This window comes from Porites lutea, chromosome 11, assembly GCF_958299795.1.
Source record: "Porites lutea chromosome 11, jaPorLute2.1, whole genome shotgun sequence".
NCBI lineage: Eukaryota > Metazoa > Cnidaria > Anthozoa > Scleractinia > Poritidae > Porites > Porites lutea.
This window is the reverse complement of record NC_133211.1, coordinates 3,885,836-3,899,015: the sequence shown is the minus strand read 5'-3', so window position 1 is coordinate 3,899,015 and position 13,180 is coordinate 3,885,836. Positions and strand designations below refer to the sequence as shown.

At 38.5% G+C, this 13,180-nt stretch overlaps 1 protein-coding gene and 1 pseudogene across 1 annotated transcript; one reads left to right on the top strand and one right to left on the bottom strand.

Moving 5' to 3' along the window:
- On the top strand, nucleotides 1–7,288 carry LOC140952545 (uncharacterized). Its single transcript, XM_073401971.1, has 2 exons — nucleotides 1–260; nucleotides 6,065–7,288. Exons 1-2 carry the CDS (start codon nucleotides 249–251, stop codon nucleotides 6,893–6,895), a joined length of 843 nt encoding a protein of 280 aa, XP_073258072.1. The 5' UTR covers nucleotides 1–248; the 3' UTR covers nucleotides 6,896–7,288.
- Nucleotides 7,289–10,079: 2,791 nt separating this feature from the next.
- Nucleotides 10,080–11,606, bottom strand: LOC140952872 (uncharacterized; annotated as a pseudogene).
- Nucleotides 11,607–13,180: the final 1,574 nt, after the last annotated feature.

Here is a 13,180-nt window from a genome sequence, read left to right as displayed (position 1 = left end):
TTCTTAAAGTGGTAAGTGGTAAAATTTGGCTTTTTTGTAAACGGCAAATTTTTATCCTTGCGTGCTCGAGAACGGCATGCCGGTCTCGTGAAATGTAAGTGATATATTTAACCTGTACTAAAAATTGTCTTTTTAATGCAAATTCTCGGTTGACATTTCATATACGATTAAGATATTAACAAAAGAAACACGAGCGTGTCGACCAGTTTGGATTTTCGTGGATAGCAGCAACGTTGAATCTATAAGAAATGGCTCAAAAAGTAAGTATTTATAAACCTTTAGATCACTGCTAAAATGACTGAATTTGTCTGTAAAGGGGGCGAAAAATTGCTGTGTTGTAATTTTATCTTTAAACAAAATCGAACCAGGAGTGTTCCACTGGTAGCAGCAATAACATTGCCTAACCTGCGATCAGGCGGTCCTTCTTCCCTTTCCCTTAAAAACAAAAAACCCTCTGAATTAGTCGCAGGTTATAACATTGCCTAGCCTTAAAACCAAGTTTGTTTTACCTTGAAGTTTATTGTAAGAAAAAGGTTTATTGGCTTCGTGAATTCTAAAAGGGAACTGATACGAATTATACTTAACTATCTTGAGTCAGAAATTTGTTTGGAAATTTTAAGTAACCTATGTTTTTTTGACAACTCAAAACACAACTGAAACGCATTACGTTCGATTACTGTAAACTTGTTTGTGAAGTTAACGATTCTTGGAGGTTTTGCACTATAGTGCGTCAAAGCGTTGCCGCTGTAGATCATTGTTTTCAAGTCATAGTCCAGTCGTTTTTCCGAATAACCGTTGCACATTCTGTAAAAGTGGCGGAACATATGATGCTTTGATTAAGTTTTTGCAGTACAGTTAAACGTGCATTTAGCAGTCACTCTGCGGTTTTCCCAATCTTCGCGATTTTAGACCCATCTAAAATCTTGGACAAAATAGATGGAAAATTAAGACCATCCTCTCTCCCCGCCTCCCTGAAATCAAGCTGGGAAAATGGCATATTTTGGTCTTCGCCCTGCTTCATCCTCGATTTAAAAAACTCCTTCCTTGTAAACTCCTTCTATTTTTCCTTTTGTTTAAAATCCAAGACTATATGACTACTTAGCTTTTAAGAAAATTATACCCCGGTTGTAATTACCCCCTCCCTTTAATAAGCCTCCCCCGGGTGTAAACTCCTTCTATTTTTCCTTTTGTTTAAAATCCAAGACTATATGACTACTTAGCTTTTAAGAAAATTATACCCCGGTTGTAATTACCCCCTCCCTTTAATAAGCCTCTCCCGGGTGTAAACTCCTTCTATTTTTCCTGTGGTTTAAAATCCAAGACTATATGACTACTTAGCTTTTAAGAAAATTATACCCCGGTTGTAATTACCCCCTCCCTTTAATAAGCCTCCCCAGGTGTAAACTCCCTCTATTTTTCCTTTTTTTTAAGATCCAAGATTATATGTCGACTACAGATGTACTTAGCTTTTAAAAAATTATATCCGGGTTGTAGCTAGCCGCTCCTCTTTAATAAGCCACTCCGGGTGTAAACTCCCTCTATTTTTCCTTTTGTTCAAGATCCAAGATTGCATTACTACTTAGCTTTTAAAGAAAGTTATACCCGGGTTGTAATTTCCCCTTCTCTTTAATAAGCCACTCCGGGTGTAAACTCCGTCTATTTTTCCTTTTGTTTAAGATCCAAGGTCATATGACTACTTAGTTTTTAAGAAAATTATACACGGGTTGTAATTACCCTTTCATTTTAATAAGCCTGTCCGGGTGTAAACTCCCTTTATTTTCCCTCTGATTTAAGTATTTTAATTAACATAGAGCGGTTTTCACTTGACTGTCGTAAAACCAAAACCAAAGTAAATACACTAGCCAACCAAAGGACGTAGTAAAACCAAAACCAAAACCAAAACCAATCCCAATTCGACAGTCAAGTGAAAACCGCTCTATCAAGTAAAACTTAAAACGCAAATATTAGAAGAGTAAATGCAGATATCCTTGCCGGTCTCGCCCCAGTTGTTCAAAGGGTGGATAACGCTATCCAGCGCGGAAAAATCTCTATCCAGTGGATAAGTCTTTAAAAATACAATTGCTTTATCCACTGGGTAGTGATTTATCTGGTCCCAGTTGTTCGAAAAGTGGACTGCGCTAACCACTGGATCAATTACTATCCAAAGGATAGCGCTATTGGTTTTCGTAATACTAATCCTCTGGATAGCGATTTATCCGGTGGATAGTGCTATCAGAATTTGAACAACCGAGGCCTGGTGGATAGCATTATCCACCCTTTGAACAACTAAGACCAGGTCTAATTTTACAAACTCTCGTGCATTTTCTTACGTGATAAGCGAAACGGAAACAGAGCGTCAACCGGAAGAGAGGCGTTTTCTCTTTTAACATATCTTGACGCTGTCAAATTCGTAAAGCCCAGTTGTCTTGCTTTTATAGAGACGACTTGGCCAAAAGTGTAGGCGACCCTCTGAGGAATATTGCAAAATGTGTACTTAAGGCTGACGTGCGCCGCTCAAAAGCGTCTTTGCTTAAACTCCCTATTGTATGTGAGAATTCCCCTTAGTAGAATTCAGTACTTAAGTGCAAATAATTGTGATGGCTGCTTAATTTTGTTGTACTTGTATTGTGGTGCTTAAAAGAAGCAGGTTGGGTCTTTTTGATGCAAATGATCACCTTTTTTCTAACTATTGTAGCCTTTTGGAGAGATTCAGATTTCAATTACGGGTTACCTCCCATATATCAGATACCTGTACCAAGTTCTAATGAATAGTTTACTGGTAACCATGAGTGAAACATCGAACTGAGAAACTTTGGTTTTGTGTTTGTATGGATCTTGAAGGAGGCAACCTTCTCTTTGTGTAATTGCTTAGTTCCTGTATTCCAAAAAGTATTAAAATGGTTGCCTTATTTAGCCCAGCTGAAAGGGCTCCCGGCACGATTTTCGCCACTATTTGAAAAGGCCTCAATAAATACTAAGGAGCAAAAAACCGTTTTTAAATTTGCTTTGAAGATTAGCCCTGTTTTCGTTTTCGTTTTTTAAAGGGCGTAAACTTTGCAAGTGTTTATATCTTTTTTTTTTTTTTTTGTAAAGAGATTTCTAACACAACCACCTGCTACCTGGACCACGCGTTCTTTTTTTTTTTTTAATTTGTCGCAGAGGTTTTAAGTAAAGTAAACATACTGGTAATTGTTTTGTAGCCAGATAGTTATTAGATGTTTGTTAATAGCTGATCGATTTAGTAAAGTACATGTTTTCCGTTTCAACCCAGAGACATCTCTAAGAAGAGCTAAACGTTTATACTCCGTTCTCTGCTTCTTCGACTTGTTTTGTTGCTGTTGTCATCAAGAATCCTGGTTCAGTACAGTCAGATATCGAGCACTCTATTGAGACCAGTTAAATTATAGGTGATGCTGAATTACAAAGGGCAGATTTATTCAAGGATAATCCAGTTACTGTAAAATTAATTGCCGCTTTAGCACACATCTTCACTCTTGAATATGGTACTCTCCGGAGCATTATCCATCTCTAGGTATTTTCTAAATTTGTGTACTGGCCGTAGTTGTCAGATAAATTGTGTACTTATTTGCGGGTACCTGGACCTTTGAAGTTTCTAATTGGGAGACATGTGTTTTGCCTAAGGACACAACACTATCACAAAGGCCAGAATACTGCGTGTAGGCAGCATATATATATAATTAAAATTTCAAGCAGTCAGTCAGTATATGTTCATGAGTCTTTCTATCTGCACGAAAACGGAGAGAAAAGAGGCAACGAAAAAAGCATTTGGAAACATGGCACTGAACAAAACGCTGAAAATGGTACGGTATGCACTCTGACTTAATTGTATGTTGTTAAGACTTTCAAATGGTTTGAAAATGACTCGATAGGCAATTGCAGTCTTTTCAATGTCTTTCACTACTAGGGAAAAATTAGAAAGGCAGAAATCCTAAAAGTAAAATTCATTCCGATCGCCATTTACAGTCCAAACTCAGGATTAAAAGACTTGAATAAGCAAATGGTGAGCTGCTCCAAAGATTGTTAAAGTGTAAGATTTTCAATACCACGAATCTTAAATGTTGGTTCTACTTATATATAGATTTGTGACTTAATTCGTGGCTAAACGTTTTGGGAGTGAAATCTTAGCCTGTTAAAGGCGTTCACTATGTAGCCTCTCACGCAGACGTTCTTACGGGTTCGTCACGCGTTCCTGCGTGAAGAACCCCGAAGAACGTCTACGTGAGAGGCTATTCACTATCTGGAATAGTGGAGAGTAACACGAAATGTTTTACTTTGCGCCGTCCCCATTATCCCTGAACGCCTAGAATAGTCTAGTGATATCCCGGCTTTATTTGAAGCCGACTTCATCCCAAAATTCATGCCAGGATGCAAATAACGCTTAGCGTGTGAACGAGAGCCAGCGTATGGGTATTATTGGTCGTTCAGATCGTGCGAACAAAGCCTCCCCAATACCTTGTGCCCCCAATTTTTTGTTTTGCTTTTTTTTTTTTTTTTGGATGAGAAAAAAGAAGGGAAACCTCTGTGTGGAATCAAGGTCCCCCCCCCCCCCCCCCCCCCGCCCCCAAAGAAAAAAAATTCGATCAAGATTCTACTTTTTACCAATTCTAATTGAATTAGTCACCCCTTTGTGTTCTTGCGAAATCGCTTATTGAGAAAGTTAATTTGCTTTCCTAAATTACTGAATGCACTACGACTTAGATCTGCTGAGGTACCCTCCTTTGTCGATGTTTTAATTATCTTAAGCAACATCCATTAAGTGTCCGGATACAAAAAGGTAATGCGTTAATTAAAGCCGTGCGTTGTATTGTTAGTGTACTTACGGTAAATTACTGATAGGGCTTGGTATAGTACCAATTTTCGGTGACAAGCAGTATTTTTAGCTGGGCTTTTCCTTGTCGAAAAGCTATGAATAAATTTTAAAAATCCTCTGAAAAATATCTCTTACGAGAACAAAAAAATTGCTAGACTTTGTTTTCTCGGGTCAAGGTTAAATTTGTTGTTCTTTCTTAAGGCGTCTATCTTTAAAATAGATGGTTTGTAGAGTTTTCACCGGTAATGGTACTTAATGATACCGAGGAAGTAATTACTTGATAAATTGTATTACTCGGAAGAGTATTGATTAAAGATCAAATAAGTGTATATTAAAATTTCACCCCTCTATTTTATACAAGATACCACAGAGTGGTATAGTTGGTTAAAAATACTATGTACACTACACTGGGTCGATTACCTTAAAACAGCGTCAACAATTAGTTCGGTATTTCCAAAGCTCTTGAGACTATGGTATGTATAAAAATCTTAGCTGCTTGAAAACGAATTTTAAGACTGAGTTATCTCATTTTTGTCAACCCAATCCAAATAGCTTTTTCATCAAGTTTATCTGTTTAATAGTTTTCTTTTTAGTTCAGGGTTGCATGGTTAAAAAGAAAACCACAATATATGGGGTTTATATGACTGGAATGTTGAGGCGCGTTTACACTACCGAAAAACTTGTTCGGACCAGCCAAAAACAGTAGTACAGACCGGTAAGTTTTGTAAAGAAAAACTGGAGTTTTCGCAAGGCCATAGGCGCCTACAAGGCCCTTTAAAAACTCCAGTTTTTTTTTTCAAACGTAGTATTGGTGAAGTACCCCCTTTTGAACGGGTCCGGACCAAATTTTCTTTAGTGCATGTAAACGCGCCTTTGAAGATCTTTTTTTTTTATGAAGTTTTAGTCGAAATCCAATTCCAATTTTACAAGATTTGTGTATTTTGGTAACAAACGTGTAAATACTTTAAAGAGGAAAAAAAGGATGACAAATAGAAGTCACGCTTGTCCTGTGTTTTATTGTTTTTTTTTTTTAGTGTTAACCGAAAAAACTTTATGAAACAAATTGCTTTATAGGATTTGGTCACACGTTCCTCTCCATGAAAACATCTGCTTGTGAGGCTAACCCTACACCGTTTTTCTTATAAACTCTTCAGGCGCTCTCTTCCCTAGAGCCGCGAGCCGATTGCAGTTCTAAGAAAGAAAGTAAATGATTTTTTTCTTTACATATTGTAGCTCCCAACTATAGTACATCTAAACGTTGGAGGCCATTTCTTTACCACTCGACTTTCAACACTACTCAAAGACAAAGATTCTATGTTAGCCGCCATGTTCAGCGGGCGCTTCAAGCTTGAGGTGGATGACCAAGGTAGATATTTCATCGACCGTGACGGGAAGTATTTTGGCTATGTCTTGAATTATTTGCGTGACGCGTCACTGCTCCCAGAAGCTTCAGTTGCATTACAGGTGTATAGAGAAGCACAGTACTTTCGGGTCGAAGAGCTCATTCGTCAGCTTGAGCGTTACCCCTGCGTTATCCCCTATGTTGTACTTGAGGAACAGAAGAAAAAACTCACCGAAGAAAAGTATCAACACTGGAAAAGCGTACTTTTAGAAACAACTCAGCGAAAGTATAGCCAAGTTGTAAATTCCTCGGTTGGCCATGACTGCGTGGTGGTAATGACCAGGTACACATCAAAGAGTGATTACGAACTTGGGGACAGCATCTGCAAAAGCCACACCTCTGCTTGTAAACATAAAGAGAACTGTAAAGAGCATCGATTCTTTAGCGTTGATGAGAGTGGGGAAGTAGTGCAGCATTGCATCGGTTCTGATCTCCCATTGGTGGATTTTGTCGTTCCTGATGAAGATATCGCGGATTGTCGTCTATTTACGTCACTGGTTGAGAAAGATCTGCGCGTAGAAGGGTTTTGTGTCAGCGGTAGCTTGTCACATAGCTGGAGGTGCTTGAAATGTGACGTCACAGGTTTCCTTCACCAAATGGCTTTTAGAATGTATCTTCCCTCCTTAGCAAAAATCATAGAGAATGACCCTGGAACAAATTAGTTCTTTGCTTATTTAATATTTATTAGTTTATAAATAAATTACTATTTATTTCCAATAGCTGGCAAATAATAACGGACTCACTTTGTTCGAGTCTTTGTACCATGCCAAAACAAAACGTTAATCAAGTTACTCTTGTAATTTGTTGAAGCAGTAATATACCGCACTTTATGGCAGTAAACCAAGAGAAAGCTATGCATGTTGTTGTCATACATAAATTTTAATGGAACAACATTTTTTCTCGTTTGCTTTGCTTCGTTTTGCTACTGCGAATCCCATATTCTTACTTGCTGTAATCGTTGTCTGTTTGCTCGCAAGCTTCCCAGATAGTAGTAAGTGGAAATTTCAGGTTTTATGCTGTAAACAAGTTGCCAATAAATTTACCAGCAGGCTCAAGCCTGGTTTCTACTGGCTCTGATAATAGATGAGGGGTACAAGGGTCCCGAGGAAAGCTCCTGTCATCACAGGCAGCCCAGGCTCACAACAGCCTACCGGAAGCCAAAGGATTTGTATGTTTATTGTTTCCTGTCCTACATACACCATTTCACCAAGTTTTGATGTTTTGGTTCAAAACTTGCTGAAATGGCGTTTATAGGGCGGGAAATAGTAAGAAAACAGCACAGATACAACACAACTCTTTATGAGGTATGTACACTTTAATGACTGGTTATGCATTTTAACCGGATTCCCATACAAACAAATCCGTGATTCTGGCCCCAGTTGTTCAAACGTTGGATAGCGCTATCCACCGGATAAATCACTATCCAGCGAATAGCGTAATTGGTTTCCCTAATACTTATCCGCTGGATAGTGATTTATCCGGTGGATAGCGCTATCCAACGTTTGAACAACTGGGGCCAGGTCGCCATGTGCATTGCTCTGCCTGATTTCATACCGTGGGAGCCTGGCACTAGTTATCAGTTTTGCCGGACGGAAGTGAAAAAAGATGGCGGGAAATGTGAAAGAAGACTCGCCCAAAATGGCTTTTGCAGCAGTAAAAAAAGTCATAAATGATGATTGCCTTGAATCACTCAACACAAAAAACTTGGGAGAACTTTGTAATAGTCTTAAACTTAAAGCTTCTGGGACTAAAAGTGAATTGTTACAAAGATTGCTACCATTTAAAGATGACCCGGCTTTGCTCGACAACAGAGTGAAGAACATCTCTGTGAAGTACAGCTTCACGAAAGCCCTATCGAGACAGGAGATCCCACCACCAACAGCTGGATGGAAATGCAATACTTCTCTCTTTCCCAAGATTTCAAAAGACGTTATCAAGACATATCAGTCTAATAAGCGACAGGGAATGATAGGACAATTTCGCAAAGCTCATCGAATGTTTTCTTCAAGACGAATGAAAACCATCAAGGTTTTCAAAAATGGTAGCCAGTTATTTGTCAAGTCAAGCATATTAAAAAGCTTTTCTTCTGAAGTTACACGAACTGCAACTGTCTTGTTCATTGACAATGTTCCCAAGAAAGGTTTTTGCGAATGTGCTGTCGGGAAGTGTGGTCTCTGTTGTCATGTTATCGTTATACTGCTACAGTTAGAACACTTCACAACACATAAAAAGCTGTTTTTGTCTTTGACCTGTACAGAGAAGCTTCAAATGTGGCATCGACCAAATGTAAAGAAAGGGAAAGAGGTAAAAGCTAACTTGAAGGCTGCTGCTCATATCAGACTCAAATATTTTAGAAATGCCAAATCAGCAAGACATGTAAATCAAAGAACAAAGAAGAAAGTTGTAGCTAGAGATGTAAGTGATGAAAACAGTGACTGGCTGAAACGAGATATTTCCTCCATGAGCTCTCAAGTAGTAGATGGCCTGTCTAAATGCAGAATCAATTTATCAAATCATTTTCTTAAAACTCTAGAGAAATTTAAAATAAGACACTCAGGATTGTATCACCATTTGTCTTACAAAAATGCTTATCTGAACAGAGTTATTCAAAATGAACATGACTACACAAAACTAAATCCTCCAGCAAACCTGGAACAAAACTCAAAAACACCTTCTGAGTGTGAGGATAAATGGCACTCTTCATTGATAGCCAATTCTAACAACTCTAACCAAGATGATTGCACAGTGGGACAGCCTACTTCAGAATGTCAAGAGCAAATATTTTGTGCAGATAAAACTCAAGAGTTGTTAGAATTGCTCACAAACTCTAAAGATGAGATTATAGCTGTTAAGGTCCCTCAGCTTAAAGAAGTCAGACTAACTACAAGTGCAAGATACATTGATGTTCAACAAGGTACTTCTGATTGGCTTAACCTGAGGACGGGGGTAATAACAGCAAGTAAACTACCATCACTCCTGGGTTTTCATGGAAACAAAGAGTTTGATTCATCATGGTTTTATATTCTAAACAAGATAGATGAAAGTAAATGTAAACCAAAGCAATACAGAAACTTTCAAAGAGGAAACTACTATGAAAAAGAAGCTTTAGAGCACTTTCAGAAACTCTCTGGTAAGTCAGTTTATTCGAAAATATTAATAGTAACACAATACTCTGAAACTTAGCAAATAAGTATATTACCAGCATATCATGCAGTTAATCATGTACATAACATAATCAAATAGGAATACACTTACATGAATATAAATGTAAACAAAAACATTAATGTAAGTTTGAGTAATCATGTATTGATTTCTATTTTTTTCTACAGGTGTCCCAGTCTCAAGTTGTGGGTTTTTCAGACATCCATCAGACACAAACTATGGAGCAAGTCCTGATGGTATTTCAGAAGCATTTCTCGTTGAGGTCAAGACAAGAGCAGAAAACTCTGAAGCCCCATTAGACAAAATCACAGGCTCACATATTATTCAAGCAAATTTTCAGATGTCTTGTGCAGGAGCAAATCTTGTATTTTTGCAATCTTATCACCCTGAAAAGAAAAGTTCAAATATATTTTTCATACCCAGAAATGACCTGCTTATAGATGTCTTAAAAGAAATAACTGATCATATTTTACATCACAAAATTGTAAGTAAGTGGGATTATGAAGAGAATAACCATCTCTCTGAACTTGGAAAGAACTTATTAAATACTGTCCCTAGCTTTGACACATTATGTCAATTCCATAAGTGGGTAAACCAAATGACAAAGCATATAAAGAAGGTAGTCTTTGTTAAAACATAGTCATGTAATATCAACAGAGTTTTTTGGAACTAGTTGTAGTTGTTTTATTTTGGCCCAACTGGTTTTTTGAACATATTAACAATATGTGCAAATATTTGGAAACAGCAACCAAGTAAATCAATTCTTGAGCTTGGCCATGTTTTGCTTAGAATTTGCCAATCTCTGATTCTTCCTATGTAGTTTTCAATGTAGATCCTCAATGTTGCAATGTCAAAGTTCTTTACTACCTCAGTCTCATCGAATTGATGAGAAAATTTCATTGGAGGTCTATTGTGTAACAGGCCTTTCTCATGACAAATATCTGTGATATTAAAGCCCTTGTCAGTCATAACTGTCTTCCCTTTTGTGACTGTATCTAGCACACATGATTGCTCTGTTATGTCAGCATCACTAATGCTGCCAGGAAATGCATCAGTACATTTGAGTAAAAAACCAGGAGGAAGGGTCCACAAACATATCTTCCCTGTGGTGTGGTTCTTGTAGTTCGAGAATGTAATATTATTAATATCAAAGTTCTCTGATTGGGAGATCCAAATTTCAGTTGCATCCCCTATGAGAGCAGTATCACCATATCCTGACTCCATAAAACATTTTGGCATATAGTCATTCAAAAATCCAGGTATTGGGGTCAGGTCAATAGACTCAAAAATGGTGCTCAGGAATACACACCATCCTACAAAAATTCTACTCATAGTTGATATACTTGAACCAGTCATCCATGCAATAACACCAAGGTCCAATGCATGTCTACAAATTGTCAAGAAACTGATAAGTTCTGTCTTTGTGTCCAGCTTTCTAAGATAGGACGAGTCGTCATTGTTACAATCAGGATAAACAATTGTGTGCAAGAAAGGCTCCAAACATTCATATAGACAATCTAATTCGGAAAGTGATAATCCTGTCATATAGTAAATTCTATCTGGGTATCTCATAAGTGCTTCATAACTAAAAGTTTGGCCTTCGAGTGCTTTCTTCATTTCATTGAGTTGCTGACTGTTGTTCGCAGCATTTTTTTCAAGTTCTGTTTGAGTCTTTGACAGCTGTTGCTGTAAATCTTCAATCAAAGCTTTTTTTCCATTTAGTTCTCTCGTCAAACTTTCCACTTGACTTTTAAGCTTCTGATTTTCTTTTTCTACGTTCGCAGCTGAAACCCGTCGCTTTTTAACACGCGGTACGGGAGTTTCACTCCTGTCTTTCGGGGATTTCCTAGGAGTACTCCTCACGGTATTGGCATTCGACGAAGTAAGAACCGTTTTTGTACAGTCAATTTTCCTTTTCAATTCCCTAGATGGTTTTTGGGAGTACTCTTTTTCCAGATTAGCAGCATATTCTTTTGTACAAATTATGTCTGACAATTGATTCTTGTTCTCTCGTTTCCCCGAGCTCCAGTGAGCGCTGCATATAACATGTTTTCTCCAGTTAATATTTTCGTTCATAAGAACTTTCCTATATCCTTTTTGAAGCTCAGGATCGCTGGGCAAAGTGTAGTACGTTATTCCTTTAGTTCTTTAATTATTCTTACACAAAGAACTGGCACAATTCCAATGCCAAGTTTTCGTGTAAGTCGCCATCTCTACGCCATCAAACTGAAGTGCACTTCCGTCCGGCAAAACCGATAACTAGTGCCAGGCTCCCACGGTATGAAATCAGCCCGATGCGAAGTGGCGGGAAAAAAATAGGTCACGTGGTATAAGCTGGCATAAAGCAGTTGGGATAAACAAGGACGTTGAATTTTCTTCATCGTCTTTGTTAGTTTTGTGTGGGCGTTTTGTTTATTTTGTAATCAATACGACAACGTTTTCGTATTAAGTAACGTAAAGTGACGGGAGATGTGCTGGTAGATGCTTTTACGAGGGGTAATGTGGAAAAACTAAAAAAATCAAAACTTCAGAAAGAAGGAGAACAGAAGAAAACAAAGCCGGCGTAAGAAAACTGAAGAGTAGATTCTGTCTTTACGAATTTGCCGACGTCTCAACAAGTAAGTATCTTTACGATGGTCGCTTTTAGTTGCTGCTGTATATTTGAAATAGTCAAACCTTCCTTGATGGTGCCTTGAATTTAACCAAGATATGGGGAAACAACGTGATCGACTTTGCACCACGTTGTAAGATCTTTAAAAACCCGCTTCAAGCTAGTCTATCCAATTCGCAACAAAAGACCACAGAAACTACAGAACTAGTGTCCAACATTTTCTGACTAAGTAACGCTTTTCTTTTTTTCTTTTCTTTTCTTTTTTTTAACTGTAAGCTTCTGAAAGAAAGAAAACGCAAAATGTTTGCTAAAGCGACAACATTCTATTTGTTTTTACCGCCGTCAGCGCCCAAGAAACCACGTGACAAACCTTTTCCCATCACTCTCTACGCGCGCACGAAGCCTTGCCGTTAAAATTACCCAAAAAGAAGCATTTCGAGAATGTTTTTTTACAAAAATGTTCTTTTTACTCTCAAAAACGCAGCTCGCTGGATTGTGAAAACCACATTAATTAGCAGCAATATAATTGCATTAAGAAACCTACAGTCCCGTAATGGGGTGCAAGATGAGCGATTTTCCGGAGGCCTCTCACTGGCATCCTCTTTCTCGGGAAAAGGGGAAGAGCTAAGAGAGAAGCGAAAGGAGGGCTATTTACCATTTATGTGGGAAAACCGGAAATTCCGGATGGAAAATCAAATAGTACGCCCCATCCCGTTTGGGAAGCTTCAGAAAATATGGGCTGTGATTTAAGGCGATGGATTTTTTCTACTCTTTTTAGTCTAAAAAGCTGATTTGGATACGTTGTATAGCGGGTCGTTCTCTCAGCACATCAAATTTTATGGGTGGTTTGTGTAAATGGTAAGCATCCCCCCCCCCCCCAGGGAAAGAGCGAAGAAACCCTTACCCTTTCCTATGCATTCGTCTCCCCTTCCCCCCCCCCCCCCCACCGCCCCCCGTCTTCTCTAGTGCTTGACGGGCAATTTCTCACGCAGCCATCACTCACTGATGAACTTCTCTCAGGGGTCCAACTTTAGCCTGAAATTCATCCGATTGCTTCGAGTCGTTTTCCCCTCTCACCAACTGAGGGAGTAATAACGACTCGAAGTAATCGGATGAAATTCAGGCTAGTCCAACTTGTGCTATTGAGGGCTTTTTAATCTCCATACTACCACTC